We start from the raw sequence: 22,629 nt of genomic DNA on the forward strand, positions 1-22,629 counted from the left end.
AGGGGGCGGGGTCTGTGCGCCGCGGGAGGGGCGGGCCCGGGGGCGGGGCTGAGCCGGCGGCGCGGGTCCACAGCCCGTGCGGCCCCTGGGCAGCGGCAGAGTCAGCGGCCGGCGGGCGGACAGCGCACGGGGTAGGGGCCGCTGGGCGCGGAGGAGGGTGCGGTGATCGGCGGGCCGTTTGCGAGTGTGAGTGTGTGATCGGAATCGGGAACGGGGCACCCCACCGTGCGCGCACCTCCCGGCAGTCCGCGCCCTGAAATGGACTCAGGGAGCCCGGTGGGGATGAGTAATGAATGACTTTGAGTCCCTGATTAAAGTGACCTCCAAATCACTGTCGGGTATGGTTGATTTTAAGAAAATAGGAATACTTGCCAGAATAGTGAGTGATGCGCTGGGGGCGGGGAAGTGGGGGAAATGGGGTGTTGTAAATATCCTGTGTCTTGCTCCATCTTACATGCATGGGTGTATGCATATGTAAAAGGAAATCACTGATCCACACTCTTAAAATTTGTGCACTTGAGTTTAAAATCTTCAATTTTAAGTTTACTTCAGTTTTTTAAATTCTACGATTTACCAAAATTTTAAAATAAATTTACTGAATTTTACTAATTTTAATTTAGGGAAAAAAATTTTTTCATTTATTTTTATTAGATAATTTAGGAAAATTTAATTTCAATTTACTAAATTTTCAATTTGCTAAAATTTTAAAATAAATCTAAAGCAGAAACGTGGTTTTATTGAAAAGGTGAGGAGGAAACTAGACTTGGGAGAACACCCAAGGAGATTTGGGCACATCTGCTATTTCTGTGTGTGGGTAAGAATGATTGTGAAATTAGCCTTTCCTGATTCTTATAATTTTGCACTTTTATCTTCTTATAGAAAGAAATTTTTCCTTTCTCCAGAAAGGGACGTGGACAAGTTAAGTACATGTTGAGAAGCTATGAGAACAGCTAAGAAATGACTAAATTATATTCATGATACCAAGTCTGTGTGAGAGGGGTATGTCTGTTAAGTTGCTTCAGTCGTATCTGACTCTTTGCGACCCCATGGACTGTAGCTCACCAGGCTCCTCTGTCCATGGCATTCTCCGGGCAAGAATACTGGAGTGGATCACCATTTTCTTCTCCAGGGGATCCTCCTGACCCAGGGATTGAACCCAGGTCTCTTATGTCTCCTGCTCTGGTAGGCAGGCTCTTTACCACTAGCGCCAGCTGGGAGGAGACGTTGTTGTTAGTCACTCAGTCGTGTCGGAGCTGAACTATTCCAGGCTGCGTTGCTCAGCCGTGTCCGAGCTACCCCATAGACTGGAGCCTGCCAGGCTCCTCTGTCCATGGGATTCTCCAGGCAAGAAGACTCAAGTGGGTTGCCATTTCCTTCTCCGAGGGATCTTCCCCACCCAGGGATCGAACCCTGGTATCCTGCATTGCAGGCAGATTCAAAGAGAATATTGCTTGTGTCAGTCAGATTCTTTACCGACTGAGCTAGGAGGGAAGCCCAATAAGTTCCATGATAAATGGAAGTTCCATGATAACATAATGCCTCCCTTTTTTAAGTAGAGAACTGTTTTAATCAGGCTCAAGTTCAGGTGTCAAAATTTGTGGCTGAAAATGGAAATGGGAAAACTACAACTCTCTTTTGCTTTTCTGTACACGATATAGTCAGATACTGCTCCCACCTCTCAGAAGACTCAAGAATCACCTCCTGACATGTCAGGGCCTTTCAAAAGCCATTTGTTAACAAATGTTTGCTGGAAAGTGATTTGTGTTCTTAATTCCAAGGGAGGTGCCTTCTCCTTTAAATCCTAAGCACACTGAAGCCCAATTTTGTCATAAAGGGAACTTTTTCTTGAAGAACTTCTTTTCCGTGATGTTTGCTGTTCTCATAGATGAATCATTAACTCCACTAAGATTAGCCTGCTAGTGTAATCCAAACCAAATTAGTTTCACTAATGATTCAAAGGATATGTTAGAACTATTGTGTTGTATTGTCCTTACGTAACAAATTTCATATTGAAGAGACAGACCATCCACATACCTTCAGGTAGATTTGCAGTTATGTTCACATGTCTTTTTTCCTTAGTTCTCTTTGTAAAGGAAAAAAAAAAAAAAAGGAACAAAGAGTATTGCTCATCATCCAGTTATACTAAGGGTTAAATTGCAACCCCCTGCAGAGAGTGATATTCCCTAAGTGTTTCAGGACTTCTGGAAGGAAAATAAGAGTGAGGCATTATGTGTTTTGGATCAGTGACCCCTAGATAGCATGTTTCAGGGAGAATTACAGTGGTCCCAGATTCCTGCAACTTTTTGTACACAAAAAATCACTAAAATCATTGACTTGAAGTATCTGTTCTTTGTGATTAGCAGTAATCTTTTATGCTAGACTACGGGCTTCCCTAGTAGCTCAACGGTAAAGGAGCCACAGGAGACGCAGGTTCAATTTCTGGGTGGGGAAGATCCCCTGAAGGAGGGCATGGCAACCCTCTCCAGTATTCTGGAGAATCCCTATGGAGAGAGGAGCCTGGCGGGCTGCAGTCCCTAGGGTCACAAAGAGTCAGGCACAACTGAAGCAACTTAGCATGCATACACATGCTAGGCTACATATTTTTCCTGGTTAAAAAAAAAAGATCTTAGGTATACAGAACATACATATTTGACGCATTTTCCCGGAGCTATGCTCTGAAAGGCTGTGCCCCTAAAAGGCTCTCTCCGAGGCTATCATCCTCAGTGAGGTCCCCAAATAAAATTGAAACTCATAACTCAGGTTGTGTGTTTTCCTTTAGGTCAACACCTTTGTATGCATTTTCCCATTCCAAAAAAAAAAAGTTTAAGAAAATTATTTGAAAATGCAGACCTATGGGATAGAGGTGGGATACTGAATCCATGCATCTGCTTTTATTCCTTCCTGAAACTCCACCAAAACAACAACAGGATTTTTAAAGGCATAAAGGAAGGACAAAAGAGAAGAATAAAATTTCAAAATCAAGAAAGCAGATGGACAAGTGGTGAAGGATTTTGCAGACTGAAGAAAGCTAAATTCTAAACCAGCAATGGGGAAGCCAATGAGCAATCCTACTTGCAGTGTAGAATTCCCCAGGGCTCAGAGGTTAGCAGCACCAGGTATCTATGGGAAATGGAAGGGTCTGGTCTAAATTAAGGCAATTGTTTGAAATTCTGATTCCTGAAAAGCTAAGTTCCTGATCCCTTCCCCAACTTCCTGCTCCTCATGGCATCAGCAGACGTTTGGGGGTTTATTCCCTGGAGAGGGTACAGTCTTTGGACTGAGAAGATACAGTTCACAGTTGGGGATGGGAGTACCACACTGGAAGTACGGAAATTAACTGAACAGAAGCAAATGAATGCTGGCACCTTCTTCCACTTTTATCCTTTTCTCATGTGAGTATAGAATCATGATCCCAAGGACTCAAGCTTTCAGCAGGAATTAGAAGGTCCATTTATGGAAAGTCTTGAGTCCAAAATAATAATAATAATAATAATAAAAATCATAACATCTAAGTTTCCAAATGATACCTGCTCACGTCATTCTACAGTAAAGCTTAGAGTCAGTAAGCTCCATCCACAAACTTAACCTTATAATCATCTTTTTGGTATTTACTCTTAAATGTGAGTAGGTAATGGGGCTTCCCTGGTGGCTCAGTGGTAAAGAATCCACCTGCCAAGCTGGAGATGCAAGCTCAATCCCTGGGTCAAGAAGATCCCCTGGAGAAGGAAACGGCAACCCACTCCAGTATTCTTGTCTGGAAAATTAAATGGACAGAGAAGCCTGGCAGGCTACAGTCCATAGGGTCACAAAATCAGACATGACTGAGTGACTAAGCAATTGCTAGGCATTTAAGGACAATCACTAGTTTGGAAGACAGAAGACAAAACCAACAGAAAAAGTGACTCAGTAACAAACCATGCAGGTAAATAAAAGAAAATATTTTAGCCATTCTGTACATAAAATGAGAATAAAACAAAATGAAAAGAAAGCATCTGAAACAAAAAGGAGCTCTTAAGAAGTAAAGACTTGAAAGCAGGAAAGAAAAACTAAATAGAAAGATAAAAATAAGGTGATCTCTCAAAAAATAGGGCAAAATGATGAGGAGCTGGAAAGTAGAAAAAATATGAGCAGTTTACAGTATTGGGTCAGGAGATTCTATTGTTATTGTTGTTTAGTCGCTCAGTTGTATCTTACTCTTTTGGGACCTCATGGACTGTAGCCCACCCGGCTCCTCTGTCCATGGGATTTCCCAGGCAAGAATACTGGAGTGTACTGTCATTTCCTTCTCCAGGGGATCTTCCCAATCCAGGGATCGAACCTGTGTTTCCTGCACTGTAGGCAGAGTCTTTACCATTTGAGCCATTTGGGAAGTTCTACAACCACATAAAAGGGGTCTGAGAAAGAGAAATAGAAAGAAAGGGGGATAAAAATCATCTGAATAATTCAAGACTTCTTCCAGAATTGAAGAATGTGAGCTTCCGGATTAAAAGAACTACACCAAACAGATGAAAGTGGATCCAGAGTAAGGCGTAGAACTATGAAATTGCACAAACTAAGGGACATAGAAAAGCTTTGAGAGAGAAAAATATTGGCCACATGGAAAAAGCATCTGAATCCGAATGTCTTTGAATTTAAGCATTAACTCTGCAAGCTAGATGATAAGGGGATGATTTCTTCAGAATTGTGAGTGAAAATGTTTTCTGCCTGAGAATTCTTACCCAGCAAAACTATACATAAAGGATGGGGAATGCTCAGTGGCTCAGTCACGTCCGACTCTTGGCAACCCCATGGATTGTAGTCCTCCAGGCCCCTCTGTCCATGGGATTTTCTAGGCAAGAATACCAGAGTGGGTTGCCAGTGGATGGGGAATAGTGTGAAGATATTTTATACACGCAAAGTTGCAGAAGAAACCCTTTTCTTCCATACACCCTTTCTCAGAAAAGCTGCTGAAGGTTATACTTTACCAATATAAGGGTGATAACAAAAAAGGGGGGATAGCCAATTAAGGAAACAGGGGATCCAGCACAAGATAAAAAAGAAAGCTTCAGGATGATGATCAGGAAAGATCCCAAAAGGCCAGTTGTGTACCAGGAGAAGAGAGCATCCACGTTAGAAGGCTCTTCTCTAAGGTGACATTGATAGGATATCTGATAACTGAGGACACTGAGAGTGTACTGATAGGAGATTGGGAGAACTTAGCGTTGAATTAGTAATAAATACATAGAAATTTTATAAATGAAAAAGCCAGACAGTTATTAACTATAGAATTAAAAAGTTGTACAGAACAGGAAAAGTAATCATAGAATTCTACATGGTTTAGCTGAGAATAGTATTCCTCTAGACATTGTAATGTGTACTTGAAATATTTAATCACAAATATGCTATGTGTGTGGATACAATAGGAAAAATGAGAAGGTGGTGTGTGTGTCTGTGTGTGTGTGTTGGCAAGTTGAAAGAGGGCTAAATGCTGATATTTTCTAGATGCTTCCTAGAAATAAAAAATTAAGATATAAAATAAGCATAGTATTTGAGTTGTGTTTTGAGTTATATGTCAATATCAAGCTAAAAGAATTAAAGATGGTTGCCTCTCGTTAGAAATGGAGACTGCTGCTTTCATAGCTCTGTAGAACTCTGAATTGTGTACAATATAACATTGGTTAAAAACAATAAGTAAACATTAGAAGAAATTTTAAAAATTAAAGAATGAGATGTTAAAGGGACTTCCCTAGTGCCTCAGTGGTAAAGAATCCGCCTGCCAATGCAAAAGAATGAGATGTTAGAAAAAATTCTCAGCTAACAAAAGTTATACTGCCTGTTTATTATTTGTTTATCCTCTCTCTCTTTTTTAAAAAGTTAAAGTCTTTTACTCTAAGATGTAATTCAATTTATTTAAAGATCCTTCCTATGATGGATTATGAGGTATGCCTTTACCATCAGATTCACTGAAAAGTAATTTTTGTGTGACTTTTCCTTGAATGTTGAAATATTTGTTAAATGCTACACCACTGAAAATATTAGGGTTTTTATTTCATTTATCATAGAATTGAAATGCCCTTAAATGACAGCATTACAGACATTTTTCATTTTTAGACACTGGGGACATTTGTTTGTCAGCCAGAGCCATCTACAAAACCATGGGCGATACAAGAGCGGTGCTTGACAGTGGAGAGTACCCGAACACTGAGGTTCAGAAAAACCGAGTGCTGACTCTGGAAGAATGGCAAGAAAAGTGGGTGAATCACAAAATTGGATTTCATCAAGAACAAGGACATCAGTAAGAAATGCTTCTGTTTATATTAAATGTTGGTCTATAACAGAAATGCCCCATCAGAAACTGACTTTGGAAATAGAAATAGTAATATAGGTACACATTATTTGGCTGATTTTTAAGATGCACAAGTTTAGTTTTTCACATTTGAGCATCTCTGAAGTCAGAATGCATCTGTGGCTTGTCATGGTTTTATTGGCAGTGATATTTCTTCCCATGGAGTATAAATCATAGTGCGACCTACAGTTGATGGTATCTTCAATTTTTGAAATATGTCTTTCTTTAATCACCTGTAACATCTATTTGTTGGTCATGTGTGTTTATACATTCCCAGATGCTCAAGCTATATTAATGCTGCTATCTGTTTATATTGAGAAGTAGTGGTGTTGTGACTTTGCTTTCCAATAGCATATGTTCAAATGTTAAAGTACTGTCTACATGGTGGAAGAAGAGAAGTTGAGAGAAATTAATGTGAGCTAAATGCTGAGCAATGTAATAGTCGTAGAAGTCAGCTTTGAAGCAGCAGCAATAAATGGCGCATTGCCGAGTAAAGTGGTCATGACAGATGTTCCTTTGTCCAGGCAGCCACCCTGACTGCCCAGAGGACATTGTTATTGTTATTACATTTGCACACCGGGTAATAGTTGGGATATCATTCCAGAACCATTGTATGAGTTATCTCTGCCTTGTAGCTGGCCCCAGAACATACACACAGGTGGTGGTGGTTTAGTCGCTCAGCGTGTCCGACTCTTGCGATCCCATGGACTGTGTAGCCGGTGTAGCCAGGCTCCTCTGTCCCTGGGATTCTCCAGGCGAGAATCCTGGAGTGGGTTGTCATTCCTTCTCTATCACATAGGTATCCATTTTTAAAACATATCAACTAACGAAAAATAAAATTTTGTTTTTAATTACTAACCAGGAAAGTCCCAGACTTGGGTCAGGTTAACCCCTCACTAGTGACATGACTGAGCGAGCTGCTTAATTTTCCTGTTTTCTTCATATGTAAATTGGAGATTTTAATAACCAAGGTTCTCTACTGAGTAGAAGTTGTTGGGAAATATTATGTGAGATAATGCATGAAAAGTACTTAGCATTATATGATTGTAGTCCTTTCCTCTGTGCCTTGGGCTAATTAAAACATTTTTTTTTTCTTCCCAGGCTATTAAAGAAGTATTTGGATACCTTTCTTAAAGGCGAGAAAGCCCTGAGGGTATTTTTCCCCCTTTGTGGAAAAGCAGTTGAGATGAAATGGTATGAGCAGATAAGCATAAACATACTTTCTTGTCTTGATGATAAATACTGTGCGTGAATATTTAATAGGATGTAAGTTTAAAAAGTTCCTTTCTCAGGAAATGTACAGGGATTCTATATTTAGTAGACTATTACTGATGGGTTCATAGAGGTAATATTCTCAAACAGTTAAGACACTGCCGAAAAAGAGGGGTGAACTTGTCTTTCTGTATTGAGTTAAGAAAAAGAATTAGTTTAGAACCATTGAGATGGAAAAGGGGAAGATGGAACCAGTCTTCCATCTTAAATCTCCTTCACCTTTGTGCATGGTTTAGTTTTTGTAGGTGTTTTAGGAATGTGGCTAAGTTAATTTTAGATATTTTAAATAGAGGTGGACAGAAAAATGAATTACAGCTTTTTGGCAAGAATGTGTATAGTTCACAGTTCAACTCAGCTCTCCCCTCCCTCAACCAGCACGTAGGAGTTTTTGTTTCCATGAATCATTGCTAATAAAACCAGTGATAATAGAAGGTGTTTCTTGTGAGTAATATCTCTGTGAAAAGAATTCACTTTAATTAACAAGCCACTCTCACTACAGGTTACCCTAAAGTCACAAACCTGACAATTGTTTCCTATACAGAATTTGTTGTAATGATTGATGTACAGACACTATCTTATGTGCCAAGACGTACTATTCATTTATAAGCATAAACTCTGAGAACTTTGATCATCAAGCAGGAAAGAAAAATAAAATATATGAAAACAATTAGTAAGTGAAAAATACAGTAACTTAAAAATGCTCTGTTCCCTATGTAAATATAGGTGGCCAAACCACAGAATATGTATGCATTGGGAGTGGATTTCTGAGTGGAGACAGTGACATTTTTGCAGACTGCCACCGCTCCCGCAACTTGTAGCTGAGAGATTTTGTGAGTGGCTGCTCTGGCTTAAATAGTCTAGGTGGCCACGAGATTGAGAGCATTACATCCTAACCAACTCACTGAATCAGACAAGAGAATTACTTTGGAAACTACCTGCAAGAAAAACATTAACTCTATGAACAGATTGTCTTATTGTCGTAAGTGATAACAACCTAGTTCTAGCAGAAGCTTTGAGGCAAGATCAGAAAACGGTATAAGGAGACAGCCGATTAAATGTGATTGCTGAAGATTGCTTTAGACTTTAGGGTCTAAAGTCATTTGTAATAAGAATGCCAGAACTAAGCTACTGTAATTGTATGGGCTTTCTAGGTGGCTCAGTGGTAAAGAATCTGCCTGCCAATGCAGGAGACATAAAAGAGGAGGGTTCGATCCCTGGGAGGGGAGGAAACCCTGGAGTAAGAAATGGCAACCTGCTTCAGGTTGCCTGGAATGTTCCATGGACAGAGGAGCCTGGTGGGCTACAGAGAGTTGGACATGACTATTATTGTATAAAAGTTGTTATATTAGCGGAGTTTTCACTTACATAATAAATTTGTGTTTTAAAGGTCTATACAGATATCCAATGTGAATAATCTGTTAGCTGAAACTCAAAAACATTAACATAGAGTGTTTAGGACATTTTCTTAGATTTTGGGTTTTCTTAGGGCAATGTATTACAGTATAATCCAGTCTGCACAAGTCTACAGTAGGCTATGCTTCATTTTTCCACATGTAAAAATTTGTACTTTTTGACTTCCTTCACCCATTTCACCCATCACTCATGCCTAGGCTCTGGCAACTATCAGTCTGGCCTCTGTGTCTATCAGCTTGTTTTTGTTTTTGTTAGATTCCACAGGTAAGCGAGATTATATGCTGTTTTTCACTGATTCATCTAACTTAGCATAGTACCCTCAGAGCCCATCCATGTTATCATAAATGGCAAGAGTTTAATTATTTATGACTGAATAATATTCCACTGGGACAGTAAAGTTTTTTTAATGTGTACCCCAACTCCCATCCCCATAAACTTCATGATTTTGTTGCATGATTTTGCATGGTGCAGTGATTTTTAAGAAGGCATGTATTGCATTATAACATAAATGACTTAGGTGTTTATTTAATGTGGCATAAAAATCAATACTGTACCTGGGTATTTGTGCCACGAGTGTTGTTTTCTCTTAAGTCTAAGATCCCAGACTGAATTCTGTAACCATAATGCTAATCAGGAAAATACTAGCTATTTGCATATGGTAATGAAATAAATTTCTGGATAGAGTTTAGTGTAAATAAGTGGAAATTTTAACACTATTACAGAAATGGATGCTAATGTTCTAGAGCGGTGTACTCCAGTACTATATCTACCAGCCCCACGTGGCTGTTTAAACTGAATCATACAAGCCGTGTCTCAAGGGCCCTAGGCTATGTGGTTAGTGGCTGCTGGATTGAACAACACAGGTAGAGAGACTTCTCTCATCACTGAAAGTTTCATTTTTATTTTATTTATTTATTTATTTTTTACCTACATAATTTTCAACCTGCTTTTATTTTTTTTTTCATTTATTTTTATTAGTTGGAGGCTAATTACTTTACAATATTGCAGTGGTTTTTGTCATACATTGACATGAATTTACATGTATTTACATGTATTCCCCATGCCGATCCATGGATTTACATGTATTCCCCATCCCGATCCCTCCTCCCACCTCCCTCTCCACCCGATTTGGACAGAACTGATTTCAAGAAATTGAAAAGCATATCAAATTCATAGGATGCTATTAAATCAAAAACTCTTCCAATCCCGTCCATTGGTAGTAAATCAACATTTTAAGGTATAATTTTCCAAGCTTTTAAATTTGCCCCAAGGTCCTATAAACCCTTTTCTCAGAACTCCACATAGCATAGAGTTTGCGAATATATAAATTATATAGAATATATAGAAAATATATAAGTCTGCTTTCTGTGCATCTCTGTGTTCTGTGAAACCCTGTGAGTCTAAATTCATGCAAATCTCTTAAAATTAAGGAAAATATATGCTCATTGGTATATACCCTTTTATTTAGCATTGTACTCGAAAGAAAACTTTAAGTGTAATTATGTGATTTTCTGCAGGTTTGCAGACCGAGGACACAGTGTAGTAGGCGTGGAAATCAGTGAACTTGGGATACGGGAATTTTTTATGGAGCAGAATCTTTCTTACTCAGAAGAACAAATTATGGAAATTCCTGGAGCCAAAATATTCAAGGTGTGTTTCAGTTTTGGCAAATGTTATTTCCATACCCCCAAAAAGGTTTTCCTCAGCATGAGTAAGTGAAGACACTATACATGTCAGCTGACCCCTCTTAATCATCAGATTCACTGGGACTTTACATAGCATAAGGAGCAGAAAAAGATAAACCATAGCTGTTTTTGGTTTGCATTTGTTGGCTTTTTAATTTATCAACAAATGTTTCTGAGAACCTGTCTTGTGCCACACCCTGCATAAAACACTGAAGAGATGAAAAACACAGTCCCTGCCCTAAAGAACTGCTTAGCTTAGGAGGAAAGAGAAGAGGAGGAGACTGTTTGTCATACGGGAGCTCGGTGAAATGACTTGGGGTATTAAGCAAACCGAGGGGGAAGTTTCCTAACGCAGCCTCTGGGGAGCTTCCTGAAGTGTGGTGACAGTTAGGGCTGGGACAGGCAGGGCGTCAGGTCAGCCAGCTCAGACGCCCTGTGAGACTGGTACCTCATTCTGCACCACAGGGGTTTAAGCCAGGTTTTCTTTTGCAACCAGCCACGGTGGCTCAGATGGTGAAGCATCTGCCTGCGATGCAGGAGACCCGGGTTCGATCCCTGGGTGGGGAAGATCCCCTGGAGAAGGAAATGGCAATCCACTCTAGTACCCTTGCTGGGAAAATCCCATGGACAGAGGAGCCTGGTAGGCTGCAGTCCCTGGGGCCGCAAAGAGTCGGACTAGACTGAGCGACTTCACTTTCACTTTCACCCTTGTATCCTTAAGGGAAGTGAGTTTGAAGGGTGGTAGCCCCCTGGCAGAGAGACCAGATAGGAGGTTGTGAGCAGTGGTCCAGGAAAGAGAACTTGAAGGGCTGCACTAGGAGAGCGATGGGGTGCTTAGAGGAACAGATGGCTTAAAGCCATGTTTAGGGTGTCACACTGGGAAGGCTTTGGTGATTAACTGAGTGGGAATCCAGAGGGTGATGAGGTTACATTTCTAGCTCAGATGACTGGTTGGATGGCAGAGAATAAAGGAGAAACAAGTTAAAGAGCAGAGAAAATGAGCGTTATTCTGGAGATGATCAGTTGAGAAGACGTGCGGTATGATAAGGGGGTACTGGCAACTGTCTCCGAAGCATGGGGCAGCGTCTGGGCTGGAAATGATAGATTTGAGAGTTGTCTTCTTCCGGTGACCAGAATGATCCAGTGAAACTGCTGCACTGGCTTGGAGTAATAATGTGGAAATAAACAGAATCCACCCGAATGAGAACAAGTAGAGACTGTTTGTTCAGAGGGAGTCAGCCAATTGCATTTGGCAGAGGCTCAAAGCCTGGCAGTGGGGTGGGAAATCTTCCTGGTGAAAGATGTGAAGGCTTCAGGTGCTGTCGGCTAACAGCACCCCAGTGACTGCTTTGGGAAGCATGTTTGAGTTGGAAGAGAAGGGGGGTGAGAGGTGGTGGTGTAAATTAGGGAGGATGGCGGTCAGTTGACCACCATCCTGCAGGGCTGTGGTCTGACTTCCTGGGCTGCTTGCTGCAGAGGCTAGGGGTCCGAGTTCTCTTATCAGACGTGAGTTGTTGGTACATGCAGTCTGGCCACCGTGTGTTTGTACATTCAGTCTCTCCCAAAGTACTCGCTTCTAAAGTTTGAAATTAATCGCTCAGGTCAGTAGGAAGCTTGAGAGTACTTTATTTTACAGCTTCTTCCCAGTTCATTCTTAGATCACCTAAGAATCCCAGTTGCCTCAGTCCAGAGAGGCTAGTCCTCCTGGGGGCCATGGTTCTCAGCCCTGCTGGCACCTTTGAAATTGTCTGTGGATCTTTTAAGATTCCCAGTGCTCAGGCTAATTAAATCATAACCTCTCAAGGTGGGGCCTGGCATCAGGTCTGTGTAAACCTCCCCAGTGAGTCCCATCTGCAGCCGGAGTTGACATTCATGGGCTGTTCTCCTGGCCTCTAGACCGCTCCTCTCTGTGTTTCTAGACGGGTCTGCAAAGACCTGCTCTCCTCTCATCATAGCCTCTGTTGGCGCCTCATTTCAGAATAAAATCCAGTATTTTCAGGTCCTTTAGTACCTCTCCTACCCTGCCCCTCCCCCAGCCCCGGGCTCCTGGCAGCCCACTGCCCCCCGCGGTGTCAGATGCATCTCGCCGGTTCCTCCGCCGCTGCCTTTTGTTCCTCCTTTCCCCCGAGCGAGGGCAGTGAAGTGAGGTCCCACTCTGTTCTGTTCCCACAGTTCTGGGCACACAACCAGAACAGCACAGCCCATCCTCTACCGCGGTGCTCTCTGTTCCCACGCCTCCCTGCTTCACCAGGCCGTCCTCACCGGGGTCAGAGCCTGCATCAGATTCACTGCAGCATCTAGAACCCCGGCTAGCCCTGTCCACTAGACGCTTGGGAAGTAAATGCTCATCGGCCAGTGAAAGAAAGAGACAAACGGAGGAGTCAACAGAACTGCAGTTTTAAAATGTCTGCCTGAAAAATAAAATAAAATAAAATGTCTGCCTGGTGACTGAGCGATCTATGTGCTGGTCTTTAGGAAGTTAAAATGTCAAGATTCTGCTAAACGAAACCTTGCTAAAATTTAACAGGTTCCAGAAGTGAGTGAGTGCTAACTGATCTTCAGGATCAACCAGTCTCTGATTTTCCTTTTTGAGTTGATCCCAAAGAATCCCATACTGGCTTTTAATTTTTTTAAGTACCATTAAAAATTATTTTCAGTTAAAAAATATTTGCGAAAGTTGCAAGGTGTAGGAAGTGAGAGGGAAAAACTGGGGAGGAAGTCACCGAAGTGATTGAAAATCACTGTTCAGATGGTGGCAGGCAGGTTTTTTATTTACTATGTAAATTCTTTATGATATGGTCCATATTTATTTTGCAATTTAAAAAATAAGCATCTAAAAAAGGATGTGTAAAGATGATTTGCCATGAAAGTATGTCCTTTATGTTTAATTACATATTCTCTCCCTACTACCTATGCTCTGTTTTGTCCCCTCTTTTTCTTTTTTTTTCCTCTGACCATTCAGGTACCTCCTAATAAAGTAGATTTTTTTTTTTTTTTTTTTTTTTTTTACTTTTTCATTGCAGAGTTCTTCAGGGAACATTTCACTGTATTGCTGCAACCTTTTTGATCTTCCCAGGTAGGACTGATGTCTTCCTCTCCATTTTTAAAAATTTGAGTGTTTGCTGGACAGTGATGAGATAGGTTAAGAATCTTTTTGTCACTTCCATCCAATTCGCAGTAGCATCCATGAGACATTCATTTGAGTCTGGTTCTGCAACTGGTTTTACTGGAGCCTGCATGTCTGCACATGTGATATCTTTGTCCTTGGGTAACTTCTAAGCTCTGGAAAAATTATTTTGACCCTAGGAAGGTAGGGAAAAGGAGGGGAAGGAAATGTCTTCCACTTCACACCTGTGTCTGTAATGGAAGTGCATTTCAGTCTCAGATGGACAGAGGGGAGATCTCTTCTGAGAGTTCCTGATACCTGTTCCAGGGGCTGAGAGCAGAGTTGTTGCAAACTGTTTCTTGTGCTTCCTTTGTGCTCCCAAGTCCAAGCTGCTGCCACCAGTGCCTAGAACAAGGCGGAAATAGACGGCTACACGCACGCGCGCGCACACACACACACACACACACACACACACGTGTCAGCGCATCCCTAGCGATTCTGAGGGAAAACATCTATGAGATCCCACTTCCTTAACCGCTGGTGAGGTTCCAGCACATACCCTGGGGAACCCTGTCTTGTTAAAGATTCGGTTATTCTTACAGAATTTTTTTTTTCTTTTTCTTTCTGGTAGAGCAAATATTGGCAAATTTGACAGGATTTGGGATAGAGGAGCCTTAGTCGCTGTTAATCCAGGTGATCGCAAACGGTTAGTGATTTGGTGTCTTTAATTATGTTGTTTCCTACCCCCCCCCCTCCTTTTTAGTCTTAATTCAGTATCTAATACTTTTTCTGGTTTCTAGAAGATTCCTAGACTTCTCCTAGTTTGGAATAGGTTGTTGTATTTGGAAGTAGAAGACCTGTATCCAACAGTATCTTGGTCTAAAAAGTATAGGATTTGGCCACGGGGACACGGATGCAAGACTTGTGGCTCTGTCACTTCTAAGCTGTGTTACCTTAGTCAGAACATTCAATTCCTCTAAGCCTCAGTTTACTCCTCTGTAAAACTGTAATATTTCTACTCATACCGCCCTCATCACTTCCACTGATCCTACCAGCTAATAATATTTGTTGGATTCTTGCCATGTGCCAGACTTCGTTGAAATACTTTATGTCAATCAACAAGTTCATCCACAAAGTAGCCCTGTGAGGTAGTAGGCTGTCATTATTCCCATTTTACAGATGAGGGAAGTAAGGTCAGAGAGGTTAAAAGTTACATGTCCACAGGGTGGCAAGCAAGTGCGTGACAGAATTGAGATTCAGGGACTTCCCCGCTGGCCCAGGGATTAAGATTCCACACTTCCACTGCAGGAGATCCCTGGTGTAGGAACTAAGATCCCACACACTTTGCAGTGCAGCCATAAGATAAAATAAAATAAATAAAAATAGGTAAAGCCACGCCCATGCCTCAGCCCCCTCCTATGGTTGTTATGGGAATGGAAAGAAATGACACGTGCAGAAAGTGCCATGTCGGCCCTAAATGACAGTTTAAATATTAGCTGTTACTGTATTAGGGCTTTTGACCTGGATATTTTGAGTGGCCATTCATCTGCACCTGCTCTTATTAGAAAATTAAACTATGAGAAGGCGTACTGAGTAAAATGTGATCCTTCCTGTGCACTTTCCAACCCAGATGTCATTCACAGACGTATGTGGGTGTGGCACATAAATATTGAATTATTTAGTTTTATGGAGGCAGACTCATAGCACGTGGCAAAAAGGGTTAGGACTATACATCAGTGAAAAGAAATCTCAGATTTTAAAAGTGAATTATTTGACGAATTCCGCTTGTTGCCACACCTCATCTTTTTTTAATTAGACCATGCCACATCCTCTTAGTATGTATTTTTCCCTTTTCTTTCTGACACTGCTCCTCTCTTCTTTCTTCTCTGGGGCTCTTCCCTACCTCACATGCTTGGAAGTCTTCATTCCCTGAAGGACCATCCTTAGTGGGACTGTTCCTGCCTCCCTCCTGTACTCCCTCCTTCAACAATCGCTTCAGTTCTCCTGTTACTGGAAACTTTCGTTCCAGTATTCAGCAAATACGCGTTAAGTTCCTACTGTGTCTAAAAACATACGATATTGGGGAAATAACTGAACAAGTGCACAATGGTATTGGCCCTCGTCATTTCTGTATTTCCAGTTCTGTTCTTTTCCAAAAGCTGCTATGGAAAAACCCAAACAAACTTTTTGGCCAACCCCAAATAGATATAAAATGTTAATGCGTAGTAAGTGAAAGTGCAGGTGCTCAGTCGTGTCCGACTCTTTGCGACCCCATGGACTGTAGCCTACCAGGCTCCTTTGTCCATGGGATTCTCCAGGCTTCAAGAATACTGGAGTGGGTGGCCTTTTCCTTCTCCTAACGCATAGTAAAAGCTTAATAAATATGTGTTGAGTCAATAATTGAGAACAAATTAGACTCAAAGCCAGGGAAATACACTGTTTCCCAGCAGCCACTATTGCCTCCTCTGTCCTAGAAATGAAGGCCTTCCAAGTGGCCCCTGAACCCTTTAATTCATGGTAAGGAAGAGTCATGAGGCTCCTCCGGAGCTCTTAGAGAATCTAGGTCTAGTTTGGCCACAGACTCTGTATTCCTGGTGCCCTTCTTCTCTTTTCTCCTCTTTCAGCCACCTGTGTGTGTGTGAGTGTGTCTGTGGTCACAGCCCCAGGAACTCCTGAGAACACTTGGCCTTTGTTTCCAGAATAACTGTTTATTTTGAGCCACTGGACAGATCCACGACTTTATCTTACATTTAGGGTACTTAGTGCTTTATCCCAGTCCTGCCCTCAGTACTGGGTGTCTTCTGCTGAGATTACATGTTGGCAAGAACTGCTGTGTTTTCTGCTGTGACTCTTAGGCCTTTTGTCTGACATCAATCATATGTCTCGTTTTTCTGAATTTTTGGAAACGAGTTGAGAGAGAAAGTCTGCATTCCGAGAAGAAGGATGCTGGTGAGCCCCAGGACACCCTGCCGAACCTGTCTGACTCATCACTTCATGGGGACAGCAAGTTCTTTCTTCCTAAAAATGATCATTGGAAAGTTAAGAAGCGAAGGTTTCTGCTCAGAAGTTTGCTTAGGGCTGGTTCTTTCACATGCAAGGAAGAGCGACCAGCTCAGACCAGCTCGCGTTTTAGAGGAGTTTATGTCGTGGAGGCTGAAGGAAGAAGTCACTGACTCAAGGGTTTACTACATACTGGGCAGTGTTCTAAGCACTTTCTATGTGTGAGCTCACTGAATCCTCACAGCTGCCTCTGCGTTCATTGCTAGTCTTATCCCATTTAACAGATGGGGAAACTGAGGCACAAAGGGGTAAAGACTTTGTCAAGCTTATACACAGCCAGTAGATGGAGGGATTGGACTTTGAGCTTGGGGACTTTGTGGAGCCCGTTCTCCTAATCCCCACCCTGGACAGCCTCCCTGATTTCTCCCAGGGCTGGCAACACATCTGGACCCGATGGAAACCTGGATGCCAAGTGCCAAAGCTCCTCACCCAGAGCTCTGCAGCCTGTTGACCTCTGTCTGTCTGTCTCTCACGGCCACTCACCTCCTGTGTGCATCTGCTCTGTCCTGCCTCGGCACTCGGCTTCCTCCACTGACACACCCCTGTGCACACGTATCTCACTCACAGCCCTTAGCCTTCTCAGCTCCAGCCACTGCCCAGCACAGCAACTCCAGTGTTTAGTTCAAAGACCACAGCGAACCATCAACTCCTCTTTTTTTTTTCTTTTCTTTTCAACTTTTTATTTTATACTAGGGGCTTCCCTGGTGACTCAGTGGTAAAGAATCCACCTTCCAATGCAGGAGACACAGGTTGAGTCCCTGGGTCAGGAAGAGCCCCTGGCGAAGGGAATGGCCAACCCATTCCAGTATTCTTACCTGGAGAATTCCATGGACAGAGGAGCCTGATGGGCTGCAGTCCATGGGGTCGCAAAGAGTCAGACATGACTTATCCACTAATAACAGCAAACAACATTTGATGTTGGAGTATAGCCCATTAACAATGTTATGATGGTTTCAGATGAACAGCAACGGGACTCGGCCATCCATATACATATATCCATTCTTCCCCAAACTCTGCTCCCATCCAGGCTGCCACATAACATTGACCAGAGTTCCCTGTGCTATTCGGTAGGACCTTGTTGGCCATCCATTTTAAATCCAGCAGTGCATCCATGTCCATGCCAAACTCCCTATCTATCCCTTCCTCCATCCTTCCCCTCTGCCCCCGGTAACCGTGAATTTATTCTCTTAAGAGTGCGAGTCTGTTTCTGTTTTATAAATAAATCCATTTGTATGATTTATTTTTAGATTCTGTATATAAGGGATGTCATAGGCTATTTATCCTTCTCTGTCTAACTGACTTCACTCAGTATGACAATCTCTGGGTCCATCTATGAGCAACTCCCCTTTGGATCTCTTAACTCAGTTTCCCAGTGGAGTCATCTTGATGGGTCAAATTCATCATTCTGTCTCCTGGTTGGTCTGCTGGTGGGCCCTGTTAGCATCTGGTCCCCACTCTGAACCCATCAGACACGGCTGGGAAGTGGTGGACACCTGCTCCAAATCCAAAAGACAGTTGCAGTAGCACTCAGGGGTCATGCCATACTTGCAGAACTTTGATGTCCCTTGAATTTTGACCTGTTTATCAGTCTCGCGTGAGGGCGTGTTAAGTCACTTCAGTTGTATCTGACTCTTTGTGACCCTATGGACTGTAGCCCACCGAGCTCCTCTGCCCATGGGATTGTCCAAGCAAGAAGACTGGAGTGGGTTGCCATGCCCTCCTCCGAAGGCTCTTCCTGGCCCAGGGATTGAACCTGCATCTCTTATGTCTCCTGCACTGGGAGATGGCTTCTTTACCAATAGCGTCACCTGGGAAGCCCATTTATGAGTCTTCTCTCCAGCTAAAGAGAGGAAAGGGATTGTTCTGTGCCTCTTTATCTGAGTCCCTGGCGAGCACCCTGTCACCCAGAATATTTGTTAGACTGAAGCATCCCTGGCCCCATAGCAAACCTACTGACTCAGTCTTGGGATGACTGAAGCCCAGGCATCTTTTCTTCCCACAGATGCCCAGAACTGGCAGTGCTTCGGGACATATGTGTTCAAAGCTTGACTGGCCTCCGGGGTCCACATCACGCTGGGAGGAGCCTCTCCTCCACTTTATTTGATGTCTTCTGGTCTGAGAGGCTCCTTCCTGAACCCAGCTTCCTTTTCTTTTTTTCTTTTTTTGGTCTGTTCTCTGAAGCATTTGGATCTTAGTTCCCCTATCAGGGATTGATCCCATGACCCCTGCTTTAGAAGTGCAGAGTCTTAACCACCTGACCTCCAGGGAAGTCCCAAGAGCTCCTTTTGATTCCCATCTTCTCTATCTCCCGGCTTAGGGGGTAATCTAACATCATTTGCTGAGCCCATTTCTGGCTGTTTAGAGTAAGACTCGGCTTCACGTGATTATTTTGAGAATTAAACTCAGTAACAGATGAAAGGAAAACTGGGCTTCCCTCCCTGCCTCTGGTCCTCCGCAGGCCTTGACTTTGTAAAGAAATGTAACACATGCCTTTCTGTATTCTTTTCAGCTACTCAGAGGTAATGTTGTCCCTAACGAGACCTGGATTTCAGTACCTCTTGTCTGTTTTTTCTTATGATCCAACTAAACATGCAGGTAAAGTTTCCTTTTTATTCTTTTTCTGGTTGCCTTGTTTCCTGATTTCTGACGGGGATAGGATTATTTTCTCCTACTTTATCTCATGGGAGGCATCCTGCTTATATACATGAAGCCTGTGTCAGCCGTGATGGGGGGATGGGATGTGTTGGACTTATGCCAACAAATACACACAAATACATTCTCATAGGAAGATGGGGTGAGAGGTGCATGTGGGAAGGTAGGAGGTGGGCAGGAAAATCTCTAAACTGTTGCTGCTTTTTAATTGCTGGAATTTTACAATTTATTGCATGTTAAAAATGTTCTTGTTCAGTCACTAAGTTGTGTCCAACTCTCTGTGACCCCATGGACTGTAGCACATGTTAAAAATAACTATATATTTTTTAAATGTGTAAAAGGGATGTTTTCTTCTAGATTCATTTAAATGTGTTTGAACATTAACACTTGACCTTTTAAGTCATGGCTTTTCAGGAAGACGTGAAAACCAAGTGCATAGACTTTCAATTCATAAACATTCCCTTTTTGATTTTTGATGGAGCTTTTTAAAAAGTGCCTTGTTTTATACATATTAATGTTAAGTTTTCTTTTTTTTTTTCTGTTTGAAGAAGTCAGATCTTAAAAACTCATTAAAAGACGAGACCTAGTGTCCGTAATTAAGTCTGGGAACAGTCAAATGGAAATAAAAACTAAGGGAGACAGATGTCAGCCCCGCAAATGTGATTTAGCAACTTACTGACCAGAGAGATGTTAATACATCTCTTGTTTGTGTGTTGTGTGTGTGTGTGCTCAGTCGTGTCTGGTTCTTTGCAACCCTGTGGACTATAGCCCACCTGGTTCCTCTGTCCATGGGATCTACTAGGCAAGAATACTGGAGCAGGTTTTTATTTCCTTCTCCAGGGGATCTTCCTGACCCAGGAATGGAACCTGTGTCTTTCATGTCTCCTGCATTGGCAGGCAGGTTCTTTACCACTCTGCCACCAGAATATTATTGACTGAGACATTTCAAAATTCACTTATATAACAAATTCCCGGCCACAGGTGTTAGTTTCATCAAAAAACCCCCAGTCAATAATGTGTTAAACTCCCTTCCTGAGCAATAGGCCTAAGGAAGGGCCTGTGGGAAGAAGACTCTGTCTGGGGTGGAGGCTCAGAATACCTTCTAGAACAGGGCCGAAGCTGTTTCCTTTAAAGTGCCGCAGCAAAATGGGCAGAGTATGTAGAATGAGGGTCAGTGCATGGTCAAAAATCTTTACTCAGGAAGCAGAAAGTCCCAGGGGAATCTGTTCATGAACTCCACGCTCACGTCCCTGTTCCCAAGTCCCATGGCTGACTCAGTATCTCATGTAAGCTGGAGGTGCACATCTGCCATTACCAGTCGTAAGCTGGTCTTTGGTATAAGATGTGCAAAATAAGCAGCAGAAAACGTGTCCCATCCTCACCTGTTTGGATAATCAAGTTGGATGTGGAATGAATATCCCTCGGTCACTGGGAATAAGCTGAGAAGTGGGCCCTGAAGGTTTGTTTCTCTTTAGAATTAGATCTATGGAACTTACTTTTCACCATTTTCTCTTTCACTTAGGTCCACCATTTTATGTTACAGATGGTGAAGTTAAAAAATTGTTTGGTAAGTTATGGATGTGTGCTATACTACAGTTGATCTTAGCCAAAAGGCCGAGAAGCAATTGGATGTGTGCTATAACTTTTTAAGTAAAGTCAACTGTTTTCAGCTGTTAGCAAACTATTAATATCTCAAGTACTTAAAAGTCCAAGGCCATTTTATTGGAGACTATTTTAATCTCCCCAAAAAGGGACCCATTTCTGTAATATGCCTTTTTAGTTAAATGGTAGATTTATGTTAAAGACACCTCAATTCTTCTAGAGAGATGGTATATTTATTTTAACTCTTAGGAGTTAAAAATGATAATAACCATTCAGAGTTCAGAAAATGTACTCTCAGTATTTTCCCATTTTCATTAAAAAGAAAGGAAAAATCTTCAGTACACACTGTTTTTAAAATCACTTGATATGTTTTTGAAGAATTGATTGTATTCATCATAAAATTTTAACTTGCCACTTGCTTTTTGTTTCAGGTTCAGTATGCAATATTCAATGTCTAGAAGAGGTTGATGTTTTTGAAGAACGACATAAAAGTTGGGGAATCGACCAGATTATTGAAAGGTTATATCTATTTACAGAAAAGTAAATGAGGCCTAAATAGAAGCAAATAATACCAAAATGTTTTTGAGCAATTGAAAATTGTGCTAAAGCATGAAAATGGATGACTTTTGGGGAAAAAATCGTTCACAAATCATATCGCAGATCTTTGCTAAAAATTGCTTATAACTTTTTAGAAAAAGCATATATTTTGGAAAGGAGCGTATGGCTGAGAATAAAAGATCATACTTGTGTGTCTTACAGATTGTAAGAATTTTTTACAATCAGCATGTATTACTTATATAATTAAAAAAGAAAAAAGAAATGCAATGTATATAACTTAAATATAATAGAAAAAATGATATCTTTATGAAATTTAGAAGTATTGAGGCGATGTAACACTTTTAATAGGGTTCAAAGTAAAAGCTAGCCATCTAAGACATTATAATAAAAGATTTATTTTTACTATAAACCCTCAAATTGTACTAAATCCTAGCATTCCTTTTCACATTTTTCTTCTTATATAATTTTATATGCTACAGAATGAAGAAAAAAATTTTTTAACTAATGAAATTGACCACTCTATATGGAACAAAATATTTTTCCCAAACTGTAAAAATGAATTATATTTAGAAGTTTTTTCCTGTGTTTGGCAGTTTTTTGTTTCTCTTAATTTAATCTTATTTAAATGATAAAGTCTTGAGAAGTGAGGTGTACTTAGGGCTGGGTTCATGTCTGTTCATTATGACAGTTTAGACTCAAAACTTTTCAGTTTTCACTAACAGTCATGTTTTGTTAAATCAGACATTCCTCTCTTACTGCACTACCTAATACCTAAACGATTTAGCTTGTTTAGCTCATTTTAGTAGGCTGGTGTGTATTATGAAAATTATTTAATGGTGTGTGTGTGTGAAAATTTGAGAAGCGTAGCCATATCCAGATTCTCATTTCCAACCGTCCAGCTCCAGCTCATTTTTCTGTGGGTACTCAAAACCCTCAAGTCTCTACCGCTCACCCCT

General features: G+C 41.5%; 1 protein-coding gene across 8 annotated transcripts; it reads left to right on the forward strand.

The window, feature by feature from the left end:
* The first annotated feature begins 35 nt into the window (after nt 1-35).
* TPMT (thiopurine S-methyltransferase) lies at nt 36-22,246 on the forward strand. 8 transcript variants are annotated; one of them, XM_061147553.1, is made up of 9 exons: nt 36-131; nt 6,091-6,274; nt 7,427-7,519; nt 10,528-10,660; nt 13,719-13,771; nt 14,433-14,507; nt 19,371-19,456; nt 21,036-21,080; nt 21,547-22,246. In XM_061147553.1, the coding sequence occupies exons 2-9, from the start codon at nt 6,135-6,137 to the stop codon at nt 21,657-21,659; spliced, it is 738 nt and encodes a 245-aa protein (XP_061003536.1). In that variant the 5' UTR covers nt 36-131; nt 6,091-6,134; the 3' UTR covers nt 21,660-22,246. The 8 variants fall into 8 exon arrangements, with proteins under 8 accessions (XP_061003536.1, XP_061003537.1, XP_061003535.1 ...); XM_061147554.1 differs by having other exon boundaries at nt 43-131; nt 6,074-6,274; XM_061147552.1 differs by having other exon boundaries at nt 44-186.
* Nucleotides 22,247-22,629: the final 383 nt, after the last annotated feature.

Source organism: Dama dama, chromosome 7 (assembly GCF_033118175.1).
Source record: "Dama dama isolate Ldn47 chromosome 7, ASM3311817v1, whole genome shotgun sequence".
Classification (NCBI taxonomy): Eukaryota; Metazoa; Chordata; class Mammalia; order Artiodactyla; family Cervidae; genus Dama; species Dama dama.

Excerpts from the sequence above, each read along its gene's own strand:
- TPMT (XM_061147550.1), top strand. The coding sequence starts at position 290 with ATGAATGACTTTGAGTCCCTGATTAAAGTGACCTCCAAATCACTGTCG. Across the intron at positions 339-6,114 it reads GACCTCCAAATCACTGTCGG|CCAGAGCCATCTACAAAACC; the intron begins GTATGGTTGATT and ends TTTGTTTGTCAG. Across the intron at positions 21,081-21,546 it reads TGAAGTTAAAAAATTGTTTG|GTTCAGTATGCAATATTCAA; the intron begins GTAAGTTATGGA and ends TTTTTGTTTCAG.